The 23,724-nt window shown below is 35.3% G+C and overlaps 1 protein-coding gene across 4 annotated transcripts in view; it reads left to right on the plus strand.

Annotated features, from left to right (window-relative positions):
* Window positions 1-23,724, plus strand: part of KDM6A (lysine demethylase 6A) — a 175,092-nt gene that overhangs the window by 48,310 nt on the left and 103,058 nt on the right. For all 4 annotated transcript variants that reach the window (XM_053670650.1, XM_053670653.1, XM_053670652.1 and 1 more), the window contains exons 3-4: window positions 9,205-9,313; window positions 15,451-15,500. In XM_053670650.1, the coding sequence (XP_053526625.1) occupies window positions 9,205-9,313; window positions 15,451-15,500 (159 nt within the window). The remainder of the gene's footprint in view (window positions 1-9,204; window positions 9,314-15,450; window positions 15,501-23,724) is intronic.

Below are 23,724 nucleotides of genomic sequence, written 5' to 3' on the forward strand. Positions count from 1 at the left end.
TGCCAGGAGTTTGAAGCAAGTTACAGAACAGTGCTTATATAAAATACTCAAGTGGGGGAACTATGTGCTTGCATTGCACAGAATAATCTTGAATATAGTAAAATATTTTTTTTTAATGTTTGTTGCTTCTGGGAAAGGGGAACTGTGAGTGGTTTGGGTCCGGATTGGGAGAGAAACTTATAGTATACTCTTTAGAACTGATAATGTGTCAATTTTAACTTTTCCAAAAATAGCAAATGAAGTTAAAAAGAAAACTCTGATATCTAAGTTCAGGAATAGATATGTCATTAAGAATCAGTTGGGCGGGGGAGGCTGGGATGGGAAAAATAGACAAAAAACTGTACTTGAAAAATAACTAAATAAAATTAAAATAAAAAAAAAAAGAATCAGTAAAACTTGACTTTGTATCATTTTAAGTGTGTAACTCTTCCTTCATTCAAAAAAATGTGGTGTGTTGAAATTTCAAAAAAAAATTTTTAGACTCAGGTACTTTCAAGTTCCTAGTGTGTTTTAAAAGTAGTCAGGCAAAAGCATTGCAGAGTCTATAGAATGGGGAGGAATTTTGATTTACAGGGCACATTTCTGGGAAAGGAGATCAGCTTTAATGATGCAGACAATTTTAGGGATTTGGGGGATCAGGTAAGGATAGTATGTTTATATAGAAATTTATTCGGGAAATTCAGAGTGAATAATCATGGAATTAAGTCTAGATGCATTCACACATGTGTTTTTGTGTGTATGTATTATACATAATATGACACATTGTATGCTTAACTGTAGAAGCCCAAGGAATCTTTAAAAAGATTATATCCAAAGTAAGATATCTCCTTTCTAATTCTCACTAAGATAGTTTAGTAATTTATGCTTGAATCCTTTATCTTGATATGAACCAAAGAAAGATGGCCCATTTAAGTTTTCCTCATTTCTGATTGAACTGAGTTAAACTTGCTTGTAGGTTACACCCATTTATTGCTCTGATGTCTGAAGTTACCCAAAGTGCAATTAATCTTCTCTCTAGAGTGACAGCTTTTTAAATATTTAAGGAAAGCTACAGCATCCCTGATGATTCTACTCAAAATAATTTTTATACAATAGTTTTTTTGTCTTTCACCAAACTTGTAGTCCTTTGTTACTAGCACCTGCTGAATTTTGGCACTCACCAGGTGATAATTGTAGAGATCTGGTCAGAGTAAACCTTGCTGAGCTGATTATTGGTGTTGGTATGTATAATATGCTTTATTAATTTGGGCCCTGAATACTTTTTTAATAGCTACATTTCATAGATAAATGTTGATCTGTAATCTGCATGTACATTGCTTAATCTTTTGTAAGTAGCTTCTAAACCATCTTGTATGACTGGCTGGCTTTTAGGAAGTATGGGTGGAACTGCATGCTTGTTTTTTATTATATTTAACTTAAAAGTTTTGGTTCATTTAAAACATTGGTGATTTATACCTTAGTGGAAATGATTTTTAAATTACTAGTAGGATAAACTGATAGCATCCCGACTTGCAGTTCTTAAGAAATGAAAAGTTTTGGACAAAGAATAGAGGGTTATTTGAGAAACTAAAATAAAATTACATTTCTTTGTTAATTCAAGAAATAATATATTAAGCCCTTGTTATGTGATCATGGGTTGGGATATGGCCTCTCCCGTGACCTGATTTATAGGTGAGGGAGGCAGGTAGTAAGTGCCTGGGAGCCTGATAGAGGGGGAGGCGCTTCTTAAACAGGAGCTACCAAACTAGGACTGCTTTGAGATTCTATCTCAGGGATTAGTGGTCATCATAAAAAATGGAAAAAAGAAAACCATTGGAGAACATAAATCTCCATTAATTTATTCTACCCATTTGTATGTCACCCAGCTACTTTAGCCAATCTTTTAAATTGAAAAAAAATTACTTCTTTTAAGAGTTGCCTGTATTTAACAATTGTAAAATGCTAGTATCATATTTTAGCTAGGAGCTGACCAAGTTGATCATAAAAGACTGTGCTTAACATGAAAAAAAATTGGTTACATGTCTGTGCTCATGAGCTCTATAATTTATCAAAGTTTAGAAGTAGAAGGTAATGATAGTGTTACTGTTCTGAGATAACAGGTTTTTCAAATAATAAATATAAAGCAGATACCAAGCACAAATTGAACATTGTGGAAAATGGTACTATAATGGGGAAGAAGATATCCAAGTTTTCTACCTAGCTGCGAGTATCTTAGTTCACTTTCATTTGAGTCTAGAGTTTAATGATTAACTGTTTATTTTCATTCTCAATGTTTTTCCCATTAGGTAATAAGGATTATAAATATGTAAGCTACTAGCTGTAAACTACTATAGGCTGTAAAAGTTATTCTCGTGGAGGACATTGCTCATCCTCAGTGGAAGATTCTCCATTATGTTTGTAGAATTCTGCTTTCCTAGTATTTACCATGTGGATTGAATATTCAATTATTTTAAAGTTTTAAAAATTATCTACCTCTACAGTAGTTATCTGTCTATTTAAGTAAAAATTAAAATGAAATAATTTGAAAATTCAGTTGTTGACTTGACCCAGCCATGTTTTCAGTGCTCAATAATCACATGTGTCTAGGGATGACTGTATTGGGGAGCACAGATTATGGAATATTTATATCAGTACAGAATGTGCTCTACTGAATGATGCTGATATAGATACAAATTATTGTTATCCAAGTTTCTGACTATCCTCACACTAAAGGTAAGATGTATAAAGCATAATAATTTTAATGATTTCTTTGTAAGAGTAGAAATGGTATAAGTTAATTATGAAAGATCCAGAAAATAGAGAGAAATAAAATGGGCAAAATAAAAAGTTGCTGTATGGCTCAACTATAGACTTTCTATTTTTAATGTTTGTTTTATAATCTAGTCCTTTTTTCTGCATGTGAATATACACACACACATACACACACATCCTTATACATGGGAATGATTTTACTTGTGCATATTTAAAATTAAAAAAAGCAAGAATATAAAAGTAACCCTTTTAATTGAAATAGTTTTACTTTATAGTTTACCCAAACTTTGTTCTAAATCTAAGCTACATATATATCTTTTATGTTTATAATTATCCTTTGAAGTAAAAATATTATTATTAAAATACTGTTTAGTTCTAGGTTATTCTACGAGTCTGTAGTATTGGGCATTATCTCATTTATTTTTTTCCTCTAAATATTCCTTAAAAATTGTCAGTATTTGTCTGTATTTAATATCAGTGTTTACCTCACACATAACAAATAAATTCAGGATGTTTTGCTGTGAAGTGGTGGCACAAGGCTTTCGGAAACTGTTCTGCTGTTTTGTTCATCTTCATTTTGTTTGATATTTGGCTCTGTTGGCATAGTCTTTGACCACCAATATTATTTGGTGTTTGCATGCTAGTTTTTTGGGATATTATAGGTGCTCCTTCACTTAGGATGGATAAACCCATCAGAAGTTGAAAATATATTAAGATGAAATGCATTTAATACACCTAACCTACCAAACATCATAACTTAGCCTAGCCAATTTCTACTGTATGCGTATCACTTTTTTACCATCCTAAAGTCAAAATCATGAATTTTCAACCATTTTCAGCCAGGGACCATCTTCTGAATTTATTAATAAAGCCTGAGTGTATGGGTAGATTAATTTAAAATCTACTCATTTTGCTTTTTACCTTGTGTTATGTTTCACGTGATCAGAGTTGTGTATAGTATTTATTTTAGAAGTGTTTCTTTGTTTTATGGGAAATGGAAAATAGTCACTAGATGATCATGGTAATGACATTAAGGTAGGATGGTAACAGGAAATGCAGGATGTTGCCATCTTTTTGCTTTGGTCATTAAACAGAATTTCTTTGTGTTTGTATCTTGAATCCTTTTTTTACCATGAAGCTATATTTGCTTGTAAATTTAATGCTAATAAGCCAAAATAAATTGTCAGAGAGGAGTAGGAAAAGTTTCTAAATATCTTACTAAGAGTTTAAAAACATGAAGACAGCAACTGTTTTAATGAGTGCTTTTTTTACAATGGCATTGATAGCTTTAAAAATTCACTTATTTAATGTAAAATTAACAATTGTCATTCTGTAGGTCCATAATGAAAATTTTTTTTCTGATATTAAAAAGCACTGGAAGAAATTACCCATATTTTGCCAAATATAGTGTGCATTTTTTTGCCCACATTTTTGAGGGAAAAATAAGGATGCTCATACATGAGTAGTACCTGAAATACCTTGTATCTATTCTTGTGTTTTGTAATCATTTGTTACATAAAATTTCTTGTAGCATAATATATTCAAAAATAAATACTACAATTCCTTTATAATATAACAAACAAGTATCTAACTATAAGTAAATAAAATATTGAATTAAAAATTAAAAGATTTTCTCCCCTGAAAGTTAGGGCCAGAATGTGGGTGCACATTATACATGGGAGCACATTATACACAGAAAATATGATATATTTTTGTACTCTTATCCATCTGTCAAATAGAATTATATATGACATAAAGAGGGTCATGAAATTTTATGCCTCCAAATTATAATGATTTCTGAGACTTCATTGAAGCGCTGTTAATTATAAGGAAGCAGAATGATTAGTTCAGTAATTGTGATTTGGTACATATGCACATTTAAATAGCTAAGAGTAGAATTAGAACTGAAGACATTTCTTTTATAAATGTTAGGCTTTAAGGATAGTAAAATCACCCCAGAATTTGCCTTGTTTAAGGATAGCTTCTTGATGAGTATTTATAGATGTGCTTTGGATAGGTGAATTTTAGGACATATACTTTGAAACTGTCAATGGCTCAATATTTTGCAGGAGAGGAAAAAATTAAGGCATTTAAAATTGTTACTCTGCCCCACATCACATTTTCTTATCCCATCAAAAGCTCTTGAAGTGGTGGTGAAAGGATTTTTTTGATAATGGAAACTGTTCTAGTTACTTTGTGGGCACCATACCTTAGGAATGTATCTAGAGACTGGAGAAGTCACGTACATTTTATTTGTTTTGTGACTCTAAGACACTATAACACAACATTTTTTAAAAATATTTTATTTATCTTTAGAGGGGAAGGGAAGGAGAGAGGGAGAGAAACATCAATGTATTGTTGCCTTTCGTGCATCCCCTGCTGGGAACTGGCCTGCAACCCAGGCATGTGCCCTGACTGGGAATCGAACCACAATTGTCTGGTTCGCAGGCTCGCGCTCAATCTCCTGAGCTACACCAGCCAGGGCAACACAACATTTTACACTAAATTGTTAGCCAGGTAATTTTGACAAAATTATTTTGAAACTTGAAACAGTATTGAGTGTTGTGGGTTTCTTTTTTTGTTGTTGTTATTTCTTTTCTTTTCTTTCTTTTTTTTTTTTTTTTTTTAAGCTAAGGAGAAGGTACAGAAACAGTTATACGTTTCCAAACAGAAACAGTTTGGAATGGAATGCTAAGCACTGTGGTAAACCCTCAAGAAAATTTTTTTTAGTCATTTCAAAGCTTTTGTTTAAATTGATATATAATTTTATATTAGTTTTATGTTTACACTCCAGTAATTAGACATTATATAAGTAAATGATCATCCCAATCTGACACCATAGATAGCTATTAGAATATCATTGGCTATATTCCCTATGCTGTACTTTACATTCTGAAGACTGTTGTGTAACTTCCAATTTGTACTATTAAAAAATATTTTATTTATTTATTTCTAGGGAGAGGAGGAGGGAGGGGAAAAGAGAAGGAGAGAAACATTGACATGCGAGAGACACATCAATCTGCTGCCTCTTGCACGCCCCCACCCGGAAACCTGGCCTACAACCCAGGCATGCTCCCTGAAAGGGATTCCAACTGGCAACCTTTTGGTTTGCAGGACAATGCCCAACTCACTGAGGCACACCAGTCAGGGCCAACTTGTACTTCATAATCCCTTCATCTTTATTATCCACCCTTCAACCTCCCTCTCATCTGACAGCCATGTAAATGTTCTCTGTATCTGAGTTTCTGTCCTGCTTATTTTTTAGATTCAATTGTTCACATATATGTATTTATTGCCTTTTATTGTTCATATTTATGGTCTTTTTTATCTTAAAGAAGACTCTTTAACATTTCGTGTAATACTGGTTTGATGATGATGAACTCCTTTAGCTTTTCCTTGTCTGGGAAGCTCTTTATATGTCCTTGAATTCTAAATGATAGCTTTAGAATAGAATAATCTAGAAATGATAGCTTGCTGCATAGAATAATCTTGGTTGTAGATTCTTGCTTTTCATCACTTTGAATATTTCATGCCAATCTCTTGTGGCTTGCAATGTTTCTTTTCAGAAATCAGCTGACAGTCTTATGGAAATACCTTTATTGGTAACTAACAGCTCTCTCTTGCTGCTTCTAGGATTCTCTGTTTTTTTTAACCTTTTGCATTTTAACTATGATGAGTTTTGGTGTGGCCCTCCTTAGGTTCATCTTGTTTGGGACTGTGTGTGCTTCTTTGACTTGTAGTATGTCTGTTGCCTTCACCAGGTAAGGGAAATTTTCTGTCATTTTTTTCAAAGAGGTTTTCAGTTTCTTATTCTGTCCTATCCTTCTAGCACCCCCATGATGCAAATGTTGGAATGCCTGAAGTTGTCGCAGAGGCTTCTTACACTACCCTTATTTTTTCAGATTCTTTTTTATTTTTGCTGTTACCATTGGGTGTTTTTTGCTCCCTTATATTCTAAATTGCTGATTTGCTTCTTGGCTTCGTCAATTCTACTTTTGATTCCCTGTAAATTATTTTTCATTTCAGTTAGTGTGTTCTCATTTTTGACTAGTTCTTTTTTATGTTTTCCATGTCCTTTTTCATTTTGTTGAAGTTCTCATCACTAAGTTCATTGAGCATTTTTATAACCAGTATTTTGAACTCTTCATCTAGTAGATTGTTTGTCTCCATTTAGCTTTTTTGTCCTGGAGTTTTGTTCTGTTCTTTCATTTGGGACATGTTTCTTTGTCTTTCATTTTGGCAGCCTCCCTGGGTTTGTTTCTATGTATTAGGTAGAGCTGCTGTAACTCCCCGTCTTGGTAATATGACCTAATATAGTAGGTGTCCTATAGGGTTTAGTGGCACAGCTTCCCTGTTCACCCAAGCTGGGCACTCTACGTGTGCCCCCTTCCCCAATCCCCATGTGGGCTGTGTACACCCTTCTATTGTTGTTGAGCCTTGCTTGCTGTTGGAATGTCATTGGGAAGGATTTATCCCTAGGCTGACTGGCTGCAACCACTGTGGACGATCTGGTATTCAGTGGCCTACCCAGCGGAGCATGACTTACTTCAGCAGGGCTCTGGTGCTTAATGAGTCTTCCCCTTTAGTATGTTGCTTATTGAGGTGGTTGGGTGGTGCTTTGATGTGTTCTGTAGCTGTCCCAGGTGCAATGGCTCTGGGGACTCCTAGGAGTTGCAGGCCAAGGTTGGTCACCACCTGTATTTTGCCTGAGGCCTACCTGTATGAGCTAAAAAGTGATCTGCAGATGGCTGCTACTTGTGCTGGGCTTGGAAGTGCCCAGGAGAGGCCAAGCTGCAAACAAAGGTGTCCTGCTGGTAGTGCTGGGTCTGGGCTGCTTGTTGAGAGGTACCGGGCATGCTGGGGCCAGATGCTGCTTGTTTGAGAAATTTTAGGAAAATTTAAAGCACGAGCCAAGACAGGCCATTAGTATAGAAAAGTCGCTGGAAACAGCTTGACTAGTCCAGCAAGTTGAGTTGGGCAGTGTCTCAGGGAGTCACCAGGCAAACAGTGTTAGCCAAGTGATGGATACTCAAACATGGCCTCTGCTTGCCAGCTCTGTGGGGGAAGGGCTCAAAGATGGAATGCTAGCATTTCTGTCCTGGAGAAAGCTGCCCCACTGGACTTTGCCCTGATGCCATAGAGTTCAGTTTCTTTCCATATCTGTGTGGTGCCCTTCGAGGTGCTGTCTCAGTGATGGACAAAAAGTTGAGAGAGAGTGATAAGTTTTGCATGTGCCCTCTAAGAGGAAGCCTGGGATTCAGAAGTGCTCCATCTCACTCAGCCACAATCCCCACCTGTATTTACAGCTAGAAGTTGTGAACACTTCCCTTCCTGGCACTGGAACCCTGGGTGCAGGTTTTGGTGTGGGGTTGGGACTCCTCATTTCTCAGGGGGTACCTCTGCAAGTTGAGATACCCCTACCAACTTTTATCTGCCACTTGTGGGTGTGGGACCAGCCCCTCTGTGTCTCCGCCCCTCTCACAAGTCTGGATGTGGCTTCTTCTGTATATTCTTATTTGTAGGACTTCCATTCAGTTAGATTTCAGGTGATTCTGAATGATGGTTGTTCTGTAGTTTAGTTGTAATTTTGATGTGGTTGTTGGAGAATGTGAGTACTGCTTTTACCTACTCTGCTATCTTGACAGGAAGCCCTTGAGGTTTTCTAATATTCCTTTTGTCAGCCTTTTGAGTGTTATCAAAACTCAAAAAATAGTGAGTATATCCAGGTTCTTCTGTAGCTAATGACAGCTGGAATTTGTCAGACTCCAGAATTCTGTTTTTTCCATTGTTCATTTTTTCATACTGTCTCCTGGATTTAAAGAAGAAGAAAAAGATACACTTAAAGTACTATTTATTTATTTTTCCTTTAGGGAAGGAACAGTGAGAGTGAGTACATATGCATGTATTGGAGTTGGGGGAAAGATTAGGAATAGAATTAGAGTTGGTGGGTTTGAAGTATATCATGAGAAGACAAATGAAAGGCAATTTATGGTAGTTTAAACTGTGGTAGAGGTTATGGCAAAAAGTAGCTATTAAGTATAGATGTTAGTTATTAATATTACTCTGGAGGTTCTATGAATTCTCACATAACTTAATAAAGTTCTTTCCATCCATGGGGAAAGACTGATATTATTTGTTTATAGCAACAGGGACCACAGTAATAATTTAGATTTATAACTTATGAATAATGTTATCAAAGTGCTCCTATATTATCTTACTAGGCAAGCATTTCCATTTTATAGATAGGAAAAGTTCTTATGCCATAACCAGTGGCTCTTTTGATAAATACTCAGGTATTCTAAAGTATGCTGCATTGACTATATCTGGGGTAGAAGTAAAATATATTGATTTCTTGGGTAATTGAATGGAAAATATGTGCATTATCTCAGGAAGAAAATGCATTTTGGGGTTTTGTTTTTTTTTCTTAAATGTTTTATTTTTTTTTATTTCTAGGCTGTTCGCTGCTACGAATCTCTAATCTTAAAAGCTGAAGGCAAAGTGGAGTCTGATTTCTTTTGTCAATTAGGTCATTTCAACCTCTTATTGGAAGATTATCCAAAAGGTAAGTTTTCCCCTTATTAATAATCACTGTTTGATTCCTCTATGCCTTTAAAATAATTGTAATTGTTCGTATTCTATTTTTATCAAGGATACTATGATTTTTACGTCTAAGACTTTCTAAACTTACGAACATCTTAATGAGAAAAAAAGTGTGATAGATGGAAATGTAAAGAATTTGTGTAATTCCATGTAGATTATCAATAAATTGACTATTCAGTTAAACTGATTACCCCCTAAATGTGCACTACCATGTTGTCCTGCCCTGTGAAAAACCCCTACCCTTAAAAGCTGTATGCCATAGTAGAAAGTGAGCCATTGGTGGATACTTTAGGAAAGTAACAAACTCAGCAATTCTCTTCTGTATCATGCCTGTTAAACTTTCATTTGAGCTAGAAAATATTTGAACAGACAATCTGATCTGTAGCCATGTTATTGTAGAGATAGGGAACACAGCTGATTACATATGAACCTGAGCATTAGATTTAAACAATTTTTTTAACCTGATTTTTTTTCCATTAGAGTTAAGTAACTGGAGGTAGTCCCTCAAAATGTGTCCTTTTTATGCTACCAAACTGCTGACCCAGACCATTACTCACTTAGAAAGTTAAAAGGACCTCCAAATACTATCTCCCTTATTACTAAAGGCAAAATCCATAGCAATGAAAAACTATATCCTTAAAAGCAATGTTTAAAGTCTTAAGTCAGAGGTGGTGCGTTTTCTTTGGCTTTCTCTTTTTTTGTCTTTTCTTGGGTAGAATTGTAATACTCCATCTTAGGATATATATATATATATATATATATATATATATATATATATATATAGTATAGGAACATCTTTTTATGCTTGTTTTCCACCTACATGTTTAGTGTGCTGAACAACTGATAGGTTATTTTAGGGCTAGCATGAAGGATTGTTTGTGTTTAATTTTGATGTTTTATTATGGCACTTTTGTATTAAGTCAAGTGGGTGGACACTTTTGTAATGAAAATGCAATTTTAGTTTGAGACAGGTATAACCTTTGTAGTTAGGCTTTTTTAAAAATACCTCATCTCTATTGTTTACATCTCTATTGCATTACCATTAAAAGTTTATATATACATCCCTGAGCTTCTGTTTTTTTGTTTTGTTTTGTTTTTTCAGATTTATTTTATTTATAGACAGGGGAAGGGAGAGGGAGAAAAACACCAATGTGTGGTTGCCTCTTTTGTGCATCCTACTGGAGACCTGGCCCACAACCCAGGCATGCGCCCTGACTGGGCATTGAACCAGTGACCCCTTGCTTCTTAGGCTGGTACTCAATCCATTGAACCACACCAGCCAGGGCCAATGAAAAACTTTTAAGGCTGCTTGTGACCTGTAAGGAAATACCTTGGATTAAATGGCTCTATTTCACAGTCTCTTAGGATGTGGTGAAGTAAGGATTAGAACCCAGATTTGTCTAAAGCTTCTTTATACTTTTCCTGCTATATCCTGTTGTTTATATGGTGGCTCTCATTTGATAATGTTGACCATCCCTTCGTTTTAACACAAGAAGTACACTTATTTAATGTTTACACAAATATGTTCATTGTTTAAAGGAAAATGTTAAGATACATATAACTGTAAAAGGTCAGGAGGCAGCCTGACAGCAGGAGCTGTGTTTGTTCACTTCTGTATTTCACTGCATCTAACCTGGTGCTAGTGACTTAATATTTAAGAAATATTATGTGAGTATGTTAGTGACCCATTGATATTTTATCATTTAGATGCAGATCTTTTAAAGTCATTTTTGATACAAATCTTTAGAGCCTTCCATTACAATAAATTTTCAGTATTTAAAAATTTAAATAAACCATGCAACTTTATTTAATCCAGTGTATCATATTAATTTCTCTATCTCAGAAACACACTTTGTAACATTCAATTTTCTTGAATAGTATTCTATCATATATGTGGAAGAGTTCCCTATTGGATATGTAGACTCTTTCTTTTTTTCTATTAACATAGTTACTATCTTGTCTATTCTGGTAGCTAAATCTTTGCACATATCCATGTTTATATTTTTAGAAGAAATACTTTGGTATGGTAGGTTTTACTGAATAAAAGGAGATATATATATATATGTGTGTGTGTGTGTGTGTGTGTGTGTGTATATATGTATATATACACGTATAAAATTAAAACTCTTGACCGTGCTAAATGATACTACAAGAGTTCTACTAATTTATACTTACAATATTAATAGAATGATAAACTTCCTGTTTTCTTGAATTTTTGCCACTATTGGGTATTTTCCTTATCACTGCTGATAACACCATTTAAATTAATTATATTTTCTATGTTTTTTTAATCTAAAAAGACTAAATAGGCTTACTTAAAAACAAAAAATTTTTAAAAGATTTAATTTATTTATTTTTAGAGAGAGAAGGGAGGGAGAAAGGGAAGAAAACATTTCTCAGCAGAGAAAAACATCGATCAGTTGCCTTTTGCACACCCCCAACCAGGGACCTATCCTGTAACTGGGGCATGTGCCCTCACCAGGAATTGAACTGGCAACCTTTCCATTTGTGGGATAATGCCCAACCTGCTGTGAGCCATACTAGTGAGGGTGAAAACAGAATATTTTAAACTCATTATGAAAAAATGAGTTTTTGTCCATAAAGTTGGTTCCACATAATAAAATGATCCAAACTTTGGAAATTGGTTGATAAAAGAGTTACTATTTATATGTTTGGGGGAGATGGGTGGAGGTGGGGAAAGGGGGAAAGAAAACGTGGGGACACTGTAATAGCATAAGCAATAGAATACAATAAAAATATGTTTGGGCACACCATTCTTGGTTATGTGGCAAAAGAAAACAAGTTTTGCCTGAAGTAAGTAAAAACAGTTTCCTAGTGGGATAAATAAGGATATCTGGAGCCAATAAAGAACTCAGGGGTCCTGGCTGGTGTGGCTCAGTGGATTGAGCACTGGACTAGGAAGCAGAGGGTCGCTGCTTCCTTATCTTCCAAATCTCAGACTTGATCCTCTCCTTCCTTTACTATTGATTCTCTGTAATGTATGAGTATTCTTCATTTCAGTTATTGTATTTTTCATTTCCAGCTGGTTCTTTTTATGTTTTCTATCTCCATATTTATTTTTTTCTCTCTTTGCTGAAGTTCTCAGTGAATTCATTTATTCTTCCTGCATGTTCCTTGAGCATTTTTGGGACTATTGTTTTGAACTCTGTCTGCATCTAGTACTTGGCTTGTCTTCATTTTGTTTAGTTCTTGGGCGGGGGGCGGTTTGTTTTGTTCTTTCATTTGGGGCATTTTATCTATCTATCTATCTATCTATCTATCTATCTATCTATCTATCTATCTATCTATCTATTTTTTATTGTTTCCTCATTTTGGCAGACTCCCTGTGTTTGTTTGCATGTGTTAGGTAGAGCTGTTAACCTCTCCCAGTCTTGGTAGAGTGGCCTAATGTAGTAGGTGTCCTGTAGGTCCCCGTGGCACAGCCTCCCCCAGTGGCTAAAGCTGAGTATTCCATATGCATCCTACCCCCCAGGTGTTGCATTTGAATCTTGATTGTTTTTGCATGTCAATAGGATGAATTTATCCCCAGGCCACTTAGCTGGCAGGACGGGTCACAATCAGTGGAGGATCTCTATGTAGGGGCTAGCCCCATAATGCAGAGCTAGCTTCAGAGGGTTACTGGTACCAGATGAGTATGTTTCTTCAGTGTGTTGCTTGTGGGGGCGGTTGGGTGGTGCTTCAGTGTGGTCGGAAGCTGTCCTTTGGGTACACTGGTCCCTGAGCTTCCCAGGAGGTATAGACCAAGGTCAGCTTCTACAAGGCCTTGCCTGAGGTTATCCCGAATGAGCTACAAAGCAATCTGTAGGTGGCTGCTACTTGTACTGGGCTTGGAGGTGCCAAGAGTCTCAGTTGTGAACCAAAACTTCCTGCTTCTAGTGCAAGGTCTGGGACCACTTTAGTAAGAAGTATGCAGCATGCTGAGGCCACATACTGCTAGTTTGGCGTTTGTGAAACAGATTTTAGAACAGTCCACAGCATGAGCCAAGGCAGGCCATTTTGAATAGAAAAGCCACTGGGAAGGACTTAGGTGGTCCTGCATATTGGATGGGGAGGGTCTAGGGGAGTCACCAGGGCAGGGCAGATAATGCTAGACAGGTTGATAGAAATTCAGATATGGCACCCTCTTTCAAGCAAAGGAACAATGGCCTCTACTAGCACTTTTGTCTGGGAGAATGTTGCCTCTCAGCTCTTACCCTGAAGCCAGACAACTCATTTTCTTTCCCTATGTCCCTGGCATGTTTCTAGCTGCTGCCCCGGAGCTAGAGCTTGGAGTGAGTGAGTCCAAGTAAGTTTATGTACAAGCCCTTTAGGAGTAATACTTGGGACTTGAGTAGCTCTTTGTCTCACTCAGCCACAATCCCCACTGGTTTTCACAACCAGAAGTTATGGGGACTCTTCTTCCTGGTGCAGGAACCTGGCGCTAGGACCCCTTGCTCCTCGTGTGTACCTCTGCATCCAAGATATCCCTACTGGTTTTTTTAATTGCCACAGATAGGTTGTGGGACCAGCTGGTTCCATGTCTCTGCCCCAACTACCATTCTTGACATCACTTCATCTTTACATCCTTCACTATAGGACTTCAGTTCAGTTAGATTCTAGGCAGTTTTGAATGATGGTTCTGTAGTTTAGTTATAATTTGGTTGTGGTAGGAGACGAGTACTACATTTACCTACTCCACCATCTAAATTAGTGGTGATTTCTGAACACAAACTTTGTTTGACCATTGTGTACCCGCAAGTTTGATAGTTGGCTTGTTCTTTTCAGAACATCATTAATTAGTGACTTTTCTGAACTAACTACATTCAAGAGTGTATAGAATTAAAAAAGTGAGGATGGCTTGAAATCAACTCTTCACCAAAACTGGAAAAATTACAGTCTAAATGTCCTTCCAATATAGGTTGGCTGGCATCATCTTTATGCAAAAAAAAGATGAACATTATTCAAATAAGTTACTTGCTCAGATATGTGATGTATTGTGTCATGCTTCTCCATTTTGAACATTTTCAGAAAATTTTCTGTGGTAGTCATATATATTTAGACTATTTACTGATAAATAATATGAAAACATTACACATGGAATTTTAGAAAATGTCAATTTCCGTTTTCCCCTATTTTTATCAATATAAAAATTCATTATTCTCATTGAAAGTGTTACTTGAAAATCTTAACAGTCATTTAAAAACAATTGAGATATAATTGAAGTAACAGTTTCAGTGTATGGCATTTGCTATTTGTATATATTGGGAAATGATCACAGTAAGTCTAGTTAATATCCATCACCATATATAGTTATAGTTATAAAAATATTTTTTTATTGTGATAAGAACTTCTAAGATTTATTCTCTTAGCAACTTTCAAATATAGTTACCATGTTGTACATTACATCCCCATGACTTTTTTATTGCTTATCAGTTTTTTGAAAAGGGATCTCTACCAATTCTAATGTACATATATAACTTTTTGTTTACTTTTTAACCTCCTCCTCACTGAGTTTTTCGAATGATAGGATCTACTTTAATTTTTATCAGAGCCCTCTATACTTTGGGGTGGATTTAGGGGTGTAGGATGAACTATATTGGAATTGAGTTGGGGTAAGGTAATGCGGGGTGGCTTTTTTGTTGATCGTATGAAAGGAAGCTTCACAGACAAAACAGCTTCTTTGCCCTAAGAGGTTTTTGAGCTCTTACTCATTCTTGGAAATAACATCCCTTGTGAGAACAAATAACCTATCATATTCTGGAATAGCCTTGGAGAAAATCTTAATTCTTTTAGGAGATTTGGTCTCTGAGGAAGGTCAAGTTAATTCAAGAGGTAGCCTAGGTTCTGTTCAAGTGCAGGTCTGAGATGTGATCCTGTTTCTACACCCTTGAACTCTGTATATTTAACATTTGTTAACATGTTGGACTATGAGCAGGGGTTCTTCAGATTTCTAAATTATTTGGTCTTAAATATCACTGTCTGCTGGGAGGTGGGTTTGGTGGGAAGCCTGTTATGCTTCTTTTGATATTTGATGTTTCTTGTACTATTGATTTTGAAATGGGACACAATTGTGACTCATACTTGTTTTTCTTCTTTCAGCATTATCTGCATACCAGAGGTACTACAGTTTACAATCTGACTACTGGAAGGTTAGTGCACATTTACATGCCTATTTCCTGTTTTTTTTTTGGGTGGGGGGTGGGCAGGTTACTGCTGCTGGCAATACTCAAAATGAAGTGTGCTTTTAAATTTTGTTTGTTAAGTAATTTTGTTAATTATTTAAAATTATTTTGGCGGAAAGGGATTAGGAAAGGAAAAAATGAGTTTTCTTTGTGCTATCTTGTATAAATCACCTTGTATTTTATTAAAAGAATTAGATAACACTGACACAATGTATTGGGCAAAGATGGAACTAAGTGTGAGAGTTTAAAAGCAAGCAAGACCAAATGGCAACAATATGATTCTTTATCAGGCTGAAAGGGAAGTCATAATTGGAAAGTTATAATAGAAATCTTTTTTGGTACAGTCTATTATTGGAGCTCTGAGGACAATGGAACATAACCATTTTTTAAAAGACCTACCTAAATGAGGAACTGTGTGTGACAGTGACCATCTGTTTTCTTAGTTTAAGCAGTGCATAAAGTTAATCTGGACAGGTTACTTTTTTACATGTAAATGTATTGGCCAGTGGTGTTTCCTTATCTGAATTGCTATTTCAGATTTTTTAGATGGATTTTATCTTTTTATTGCCTAGTTTATATTTCTTTTTCATTTTTTGAAGTTGTAATGATATATTTTAGTAAAATTTTAATGTATTAAATATCTTCTCTAGTCTATGGCTTATCTTTTTTTTTTTTTTTTTTCAGTTTATTGGAATTTAATTTACAGACCATAAAACTCAACTGTTTTAGCTATGCAATTCAGTGACTTTCAATAAATTTTCAGAGTTGTGCAAGTATAACCACAGTTTTATTTTAGGACATGCCCATTTCCTTATAATGAAACCTCATGCCCAAACCTCAAACCCCTGGAAAGTGCTAATCTACTTTTTGCCTGTTTGTAGTTGTATTTTCAGGATATTTCATGTAAATGGAATCATAGAGCAGTGTGGTCTTTTGTGACTAGCTTTTTTCACTTAGCATATGTTTTCAGAGTTGATAATTTGTAACATGTATTATACTTTATTGTTTTTTACTCTCTAATAATATTCCAGTGTATGGATATACCACTGTCTATCCATTCATCAGTTGGTGGGCACTTTAGTTGTTTCCACTGTTTGCCTATTTTGAATAATGCTGCTGTGAACATTGTGTACCAGTTTTTGTGTGGACATACATTTTCATTTCTCTTGGGTTGATTACCAGAAGCGGAATTGCTTGGTTATGGAGTAAATCTATGTTTAACATTTTTAGTAACTATTTTCCAGAGTGGCTGTACCATTTTAATAGTCTCAGCAATGGTTCCAGTAATTGTTCAGTTTTTTTTTTTTTTAAATCCTCACCCAAAGATATGTTTATTGATTTGAGAAAGAGAGAGAGGAGAAAGAGAAACATCGATCACATACCTTACATACACACCTCAACCAGGGATCGAACCTGCAACCTTTGGTGTACTGGACAATGAACCAATCAGCTGAGCCACTTGGCCGTAGCTATATTTTGAAGTGTAGTAGTTTTAAATTTTGATGACATCCAATTTTGCAGCATTTTATTTTATTGCTTATGCTTTGGTACCTAAGAAATCTGCCTAATCCAAGGTCATGATAACTGTTTGTAGTGTTTTTTTCTTTACTCGTGATGCTCATTTTTCTTTTGGTTCTTTGTTTTCTTTCTCTTTCTATGCCCATTTTTTATGTACAAATTATATTTATCCTCTATATGTGATACAAATTGCAGTTTATCATTTGTTGTTTTACTTGGTTTTGTGTGTTTGTTTTTGTCCATTCAGAGGTGTCTGTTTTTGCCCATGCAGAAGTTTATTTATTTCTATGTAGTCAAATTTATCAGTCTTTTCTTAAATTGCATCAGCATTTTTGAATTATAAGACAGGTTTTTTTCTCACTTCTAGGTGTTAGAGTAATTCACCCACTTTTTTTCATTTAGTACTTACAAAGTTTTATTTTTAAATTTTAATCTCTGATCAGTTTGGGTTTTTATTCTTTATAGTATGAGGAATATCCAAGTTTATTTTTTTCTTATGACTAATTATCTCAACACTGTTAATGTTGTTTAAAAAGAACTATCTTTTCCTTCTCTAATTTAAGATGTAGCCTTAATAAATGTATGCTAAATTTTTATATACTATTTTGTATCGATTTTCTGGTCTGTTTCCTTAGACCTGTTCATGAAGTAATACACTATTTTACTTATAGAGGGTTTATAATATGTTTTAATATGTGGTTGTACTGGGGCATTATTGCCCCATTGTTCTTCTTGGTTTTCTTTTTCTTTTTTTTTTTTAAAGAATTACTCTGGCTATCCTTTTATTGTTTGCTTTTCTAGATAAGCTATCTAATTAATTTTAGCTCCACAAAAATATCTGAATTTTTAACTCTGGAATTTTTGAGGTATAATTTACATTATTTTAAGTGTACAAATTTACAGCATTTAGGCAATTGATATGGGGTTGTATAAATCATTACCACAAGATAAAGAACGTTTCCATAACTCAAAGTGTTCCCTTGTGCCCCTTTTACAGTTGATTCCCACTTCTGACCCCTGGTCTCAGGCTTTTTATCACTCTAATTTTGTCTTTTCTAGAAGATCACCAAACTGGATCCAAATACCATTTATTCTGTTGCTTTGGATGTGTTTCATTTAGCATGCTGTTTTTGAGATTCCCCTATGCCGTGTGTATCAATATTGTGTTCCTGTTGTTGTTAAGTAATGTTTCATAGAATAGTTATGCCACAATTAATTTTTTTTGTCTATCACTTGATAATAGGGTTGTGTCCAAATTTGGGTGAAATATGTATGAGGTACTATGAACATTATTTGTCTTTGTTAGAGCATAAGTTTTAATTTCTCTTGATGTATATAAGGATTTGGAAATGTTGGGTTATATTGCAGTTGTAGGATTAATGCCAAATTGTTTTCTAAAGTAGCTGTACCATTTTAGATTTCAGTTAGCTATGTAGGAGTTATATGAGGTTCCCATTTGTTCCGCTTCTCTACTAGTATTTGGTATTGTCATTTTTTTTAATTTAGACATTCTAGTAATTGATAGTTTTTCATTTTGGTTTTATCTGTATTTCCTTGATGATAGTGATCTTGAGCATCTTGTATGTGCTTTTGGCCTTTTGTATACCTTCTTTTCTTAATTACCTGTTCACATCCTTTGCTCACTTAAAACTTTTTATTGTCTTACTAATTGAGTTGTATAGGCTCTTTATAGACTCTGGATAAAAGCCCTTTATCAGATTTATGTTTTGGAAATACTTTCTCAGTCTGTGGCTTGCCTTTTCCTTTTCTTTGTGGCTTTTGCAGAGCAAATGTTTATAATTTTGATGAAGTTCATGTAATCACTTTTTTCGTAGCTTGTAATTTTTGTGTTAAGAAATCTTTGCCTACTCCAGGATTATAAAGATTTCCTCAGCTTTTGGTACTAGAAGTTCTACGGTCACATTTATTATATTTTGGTTTATGGTATGCTTGAAGTTGTCAGGTTGTTCACAATGTAAAATAAGGATCAATGTGTGGGCTCCCATACAGCTCTCCTCAGTCAAATTGATATCCATTAGTTCCAGTATCATTTGTTGGAAAGACTGTCCTTTTAAAATTGAATTACCATTTTCTCTTTGACAAAAATCAATTGGCCGTTTCATTTTGTGTATCTCTAGATCCTCTATTATGTTTCAGTTATCTGTGTCTATTTTGAAGCCAGTATCACACTGTTTTGTTACTATAGTCTTGAAATCAAGCATTGTAAGTTCTCTTTGCTCTTTTTCAAACTTGTTTTGGTTTTTCTTGCCTTCCCATATAAAGTTTAGAAGCATTTCTCTTCCTAGAATTTTGATTGGTACCACATTATATGCATAAACCAATTTGGGGAAAGTTTCTGTCTTCAATAATAATGCATTTGGTAGTCCATGAGCATAGTATGTCTCACTATTTATTTAGGTCATCTTTAATTTCCCTCAGCAATGTTTTATAGTTTTATTGCACATTTTAAAGTTTATTTCTATTATTTTACTTTTTTGGATTGTGTTGTAATTTGGAGGCATTGTAAAATTTCATTTTCAATTGTTGCTATTATATGGGAGCACAACAGATTATTATATACTTAAGCAGTCTGCTCTTTAGGTAAATTACTAGTTCTAGCGGCTTTGCTCTAGATTTCTTAGAGTTTTCTATTTATTTCATCATACTGTCTGCATGATGAAAAATAAAAAAAATATTTTTCTTTTCTAATCTGTAGATACTCTTTAATATTTTTGTTGCTTTGATCAGCAAAGACCTTTTGTACAGTGTTCAATAGAAGGGAACATCTTTGTGTTGTTACTTATCTTTGGGGGAAAACATTCCGTTTTCACCATTGAATATCATGTTAGCTGTAAGGTTTATGTAGGTTTAGATTGAAGAAGTTCTCTTCTGTTACTAGTTTTACTTGGAGGTTTTTTCCCCACTCATCATTTATAATGAATACGTTTTGAATTTGTCAAATTGTTATTATTCATCTATGGAGATCCAGTTGAAATTTTCTTTTTTAATGGGTTTATCATTAATAATTATATTGCTTGATTTTTCAGATTTTTTTGGTTAAGCTTCATTTAGGCACATGCATTATGTTGTTGGCTTCAATGTAGTAATATCTTGTTAAGGGTTTTTAACATTTTTGTTTCTAAGCGATGTTACTCTGTAATTTTCTTCATGTGACTTTGATTTTTATGTCAGGATAATTTTGGATTCATCAAATGAGTTGGGAATTGTTCTCTGGTGTGTATGTGTAGGGTTGGTATTATTTCTTCTTTAAATATTAGGTAGAATTTATCAGTAAAGTCATTTATCTCTGGGCCTACAGTTTTCTTAGTGGAAAGAGAGCTTATTAACTACAAATTCAGTTTCTTTAGTATACAAGGTCTGTCCAAAAAAAGTCAGGCCATTGTTAATATAACAAGAAAGGTTTGCAGAACATCAAGGTAACCTGGCATCCAAGGAAAGTGGACTGGCATGTCCATGTGTGAACAATGACAGTGTCACTGTAGTAATCACTGGGGGCAGTAGATGCCATTGAGCGAGCATGTGTACTGTGTGGCCATCACATTCAAAATGACTGAGTGAGTAAAGGAATGAATCTGCATCAGATTTTGCATTAAGCTTGAACATTACTCTGGAAACTAGATGATTTGGAAGGCTGTAGCTATGGGCTACTGGTAATTGGCAACTTCATCATGACAACACACCCGCTCGTATATCACGTCTCCTACAGAGGTTTTTGGTGAAACATCAAGTCACCCAGGTAACTCAGCCCCCCAGAGCCCAAATTTCATACCTTGTGACTTCTGGCTTTTCCCAAAACTAAAATCACCTTTGAGAGGGAAGAGATTTCAGACGTTCAGTGAAATTCAAGAAAATACAACTGGGCAAGTACTGTGTGAGATCCCAAGGTGCTTACTTTGAAGGAGACTGAGGTGTCATTGTCCTATGTGCAATGTTTCTTATATCTTGTTCAATAAATATTTCTTTCATATTACATGGCTGGATATTTTCTGGACACACCACGTAATACAGTGATTCAGGTTTTCCGTTACTTGGATTAGTTTTGTCTTTCAAGGAATTAATCTATTTTATATAGTTGTCAGATCTTCTGTTTTCCTCTTACAACTTATTTTCCTTTTAATAACTGTGGAATCTGAAGTAAAGTATATCCTCTTTCTTTCTTGATAATAGTAATTTGTTATTCTCTTTTTTCTTGATCGGCCTGGCTAAGAACTTTATTAACTTTATTGTTCTTTGCAAGGAATCAGTTTTTTTCCCTTGGATTTTTTTCTTCAGTATTGTTTTCCTGTTTTATATTTCATAGATTTATTTCATTGATTTGTGATTGTATTTATTATTTACTTCTGTTTACATTTTTTCTTTTTCTTCTTCTAATATCTTAAGGTGGAGGCTTAGGTCATTGATTTTCTATCATTTTTCCCTAACCTAAGTATTTAAAGATACATATTTCTCTTAGCATTGCATTAGGTGTATCACAGATTTTTATATTTTGTATTTTCATTATCATACATTTGAAAAGGTTTTCAACTTCACGTGTGCTTTCTTATGATCCATAATAGATGTATATTTGGCTTCCTATAATTTGATAACAATATTTATATTTGTTTAAATATCTCATGATTATTATTTTTTTATTTTTTTAATTTTATTGATTATGCCATTACAGTTCTATTCCCCCCTTCATTCCCCTCCACCCTGCACACCCCTCCCCCACCATTCCCCCCCTTTAGTTTATGACCACGTGTCTCAAAGTTTTTCAGAGTCTATATTTCCCCTACTATTCTTACCCTCCCCCCTATCTGTTTTCTATTTACGGTATATGCTAATTATTTTCTGTACCTTCTCTCCCATTCTCCTTCTCCCACTCCCCTGTTGCTAACCCTTCATGTGATCTCCATTTCTATGGTTCTGCTCCTGATCTAGATGTCCTCTTAATTTGCTTTTGTTTTAGGTGTGGTTGTTAATAACTGTGAGTTTGCTGTCCTTTCACTGTTCATCTTTTTTATCTTTTTCTTAGGCAAGTCCCTTTAACATTTCATATAATAAGGGCTTGGTGATGATGAACTCCTTGAATTTGATCTTATCTGAGAAGCACTTTATCTGTCCTTCCATTCTAAATGAAAACTTTGCTGGATAGAGCAATCTTGGATGTAGGTCTTTGGATTTCATGACTTAAAATACTTCTTTCCAGCCCCTTCTTGCCTGTAAGCTCTTTTTTGAGAAATCCACTGACAGTCTGATGGGAAGTCCTTTGTAGGTGACTGTCCCCTTATCTCTTGCTGCTTCTAGAATTCTCTCCTTCATTTTAATCTTGGCTAATGTAATTCTGATGTGCCTTGGTGTGTTCCTCCTTGGGTCCAAGTTCTTTGGGACTCTCTGAGCTTCCTGGATTTCCTGGAAGTCTATTGCCTTTGCCAGAATGGGGAAGTTCTCCTTTATTATTTGTTCAAATAAGTTTTCCACTCATGGCTGTTCCTCTTCCCTTATGGTACCTCTATAATTCGGATGTTGGAGTATTTAAAGATGTCCTGGAGGTTCCTTAGCCACTCTTCATTTTTTTGAATTCTTGTTTCTTCATTCTTTTCTATTTGGTCATTTTTTCCTTCCGTCTGGTCTGCTCCCTTGATCTGAGTCCCAGTTTCCTTTCCATTCCTATTGATTTCCTGTGCATTTCCCTTCATTTCATTTAGTTTAGCCTTCATATGTTCCTCTAATTTGTGACTAAAATCAACGAGTTCTGTGAGCATCCTGATCACCAGTGTTTTGAACTGTGCCTCTGATAGGTTGGCAGTTTCTTGATTGCTTAGATTTATGGGCTCTGGGGCTCTGAGTTGTTCTTGAGCCATGTTTTGATCTATTCGCGCCTGTTACACATGAGAGGAGCCTTAGGTGTTCATCAGGGTGGGGCTACCCAGATCGCTGGTTTGTGATGCTGTATGTGGGGGCTGGGTCAGAGAGGGGCAATGGCGGTCCCCTCTGCTGCTTCCTGCTGCTGGGGCCTGCGAGGTCTGTCTCACTGTTCCCTCCTTTGCTGGTTTATCTGCATGCAAATGTGTGACCACGGTCAGCCAGCCGGCTTGCACCTTCACTGGGTCCACCCATCGCTACTCCACACCTGGGATTCGCTTTTGGCTGCCTGGGTCAGGGGATCTGTTTTGCCGGACCCGCTTTGCTGCTGGCTCTGTCCCTCTTACCAGTCTAGCTGAGTGGTTCATTGTTGTCGGACTCTGTATTGTTCAATTTTCTGTGGTTTGGCTGCATTTCTTGTTGCTAAAACTTTGTTGTTTTTAGATTTGGTTGGGTGAGGAGGCAAAGTGTTTCCACCTACGCCTCCATCTTGGCCATGATTAATTATTTTTAATTCTCCATTATAGAACATACTCTGCACTAGTTTATTCTTTTGCAACATATTGAGACTTATTTATTGGTTCAGCACAAGAAAACAAGCAGATTTGTATTTGTTGTATGTGGTTAGTAGTTGATTGTGGAATTGTTTTTTAATTTTGCTTTTTTCCCTTTAATATATTTTGAAGCTCTCTTACTAAGTACATACACATTATGGTTTTATTTTTACCTGATGAACTGAATTATTCATCAGTTATTTGGAAAGAATTATTTGGCCAAAAGGTCAGTATTACTACAAAACTTCAAAAAC

The sequence above is a fragment of the Artibeus jamaicensis genome, unplaced genomic scaffold (genome assembly GCF_021234435.1).
Source record: "Artibeus jamaicensis isolate MK-2021 breed Jamaican fruit bat unplaced genomic scaffold, CSHL_Jam_final contig_60, whole genome shotgun sequence".
Classification (NCBI taxonomy): Eukaryota; Metazoa; Chordata; class Mammalia; order Chiroptera; family Phyllostomidae; genus Artibeus; species Artibeus jamaicensis.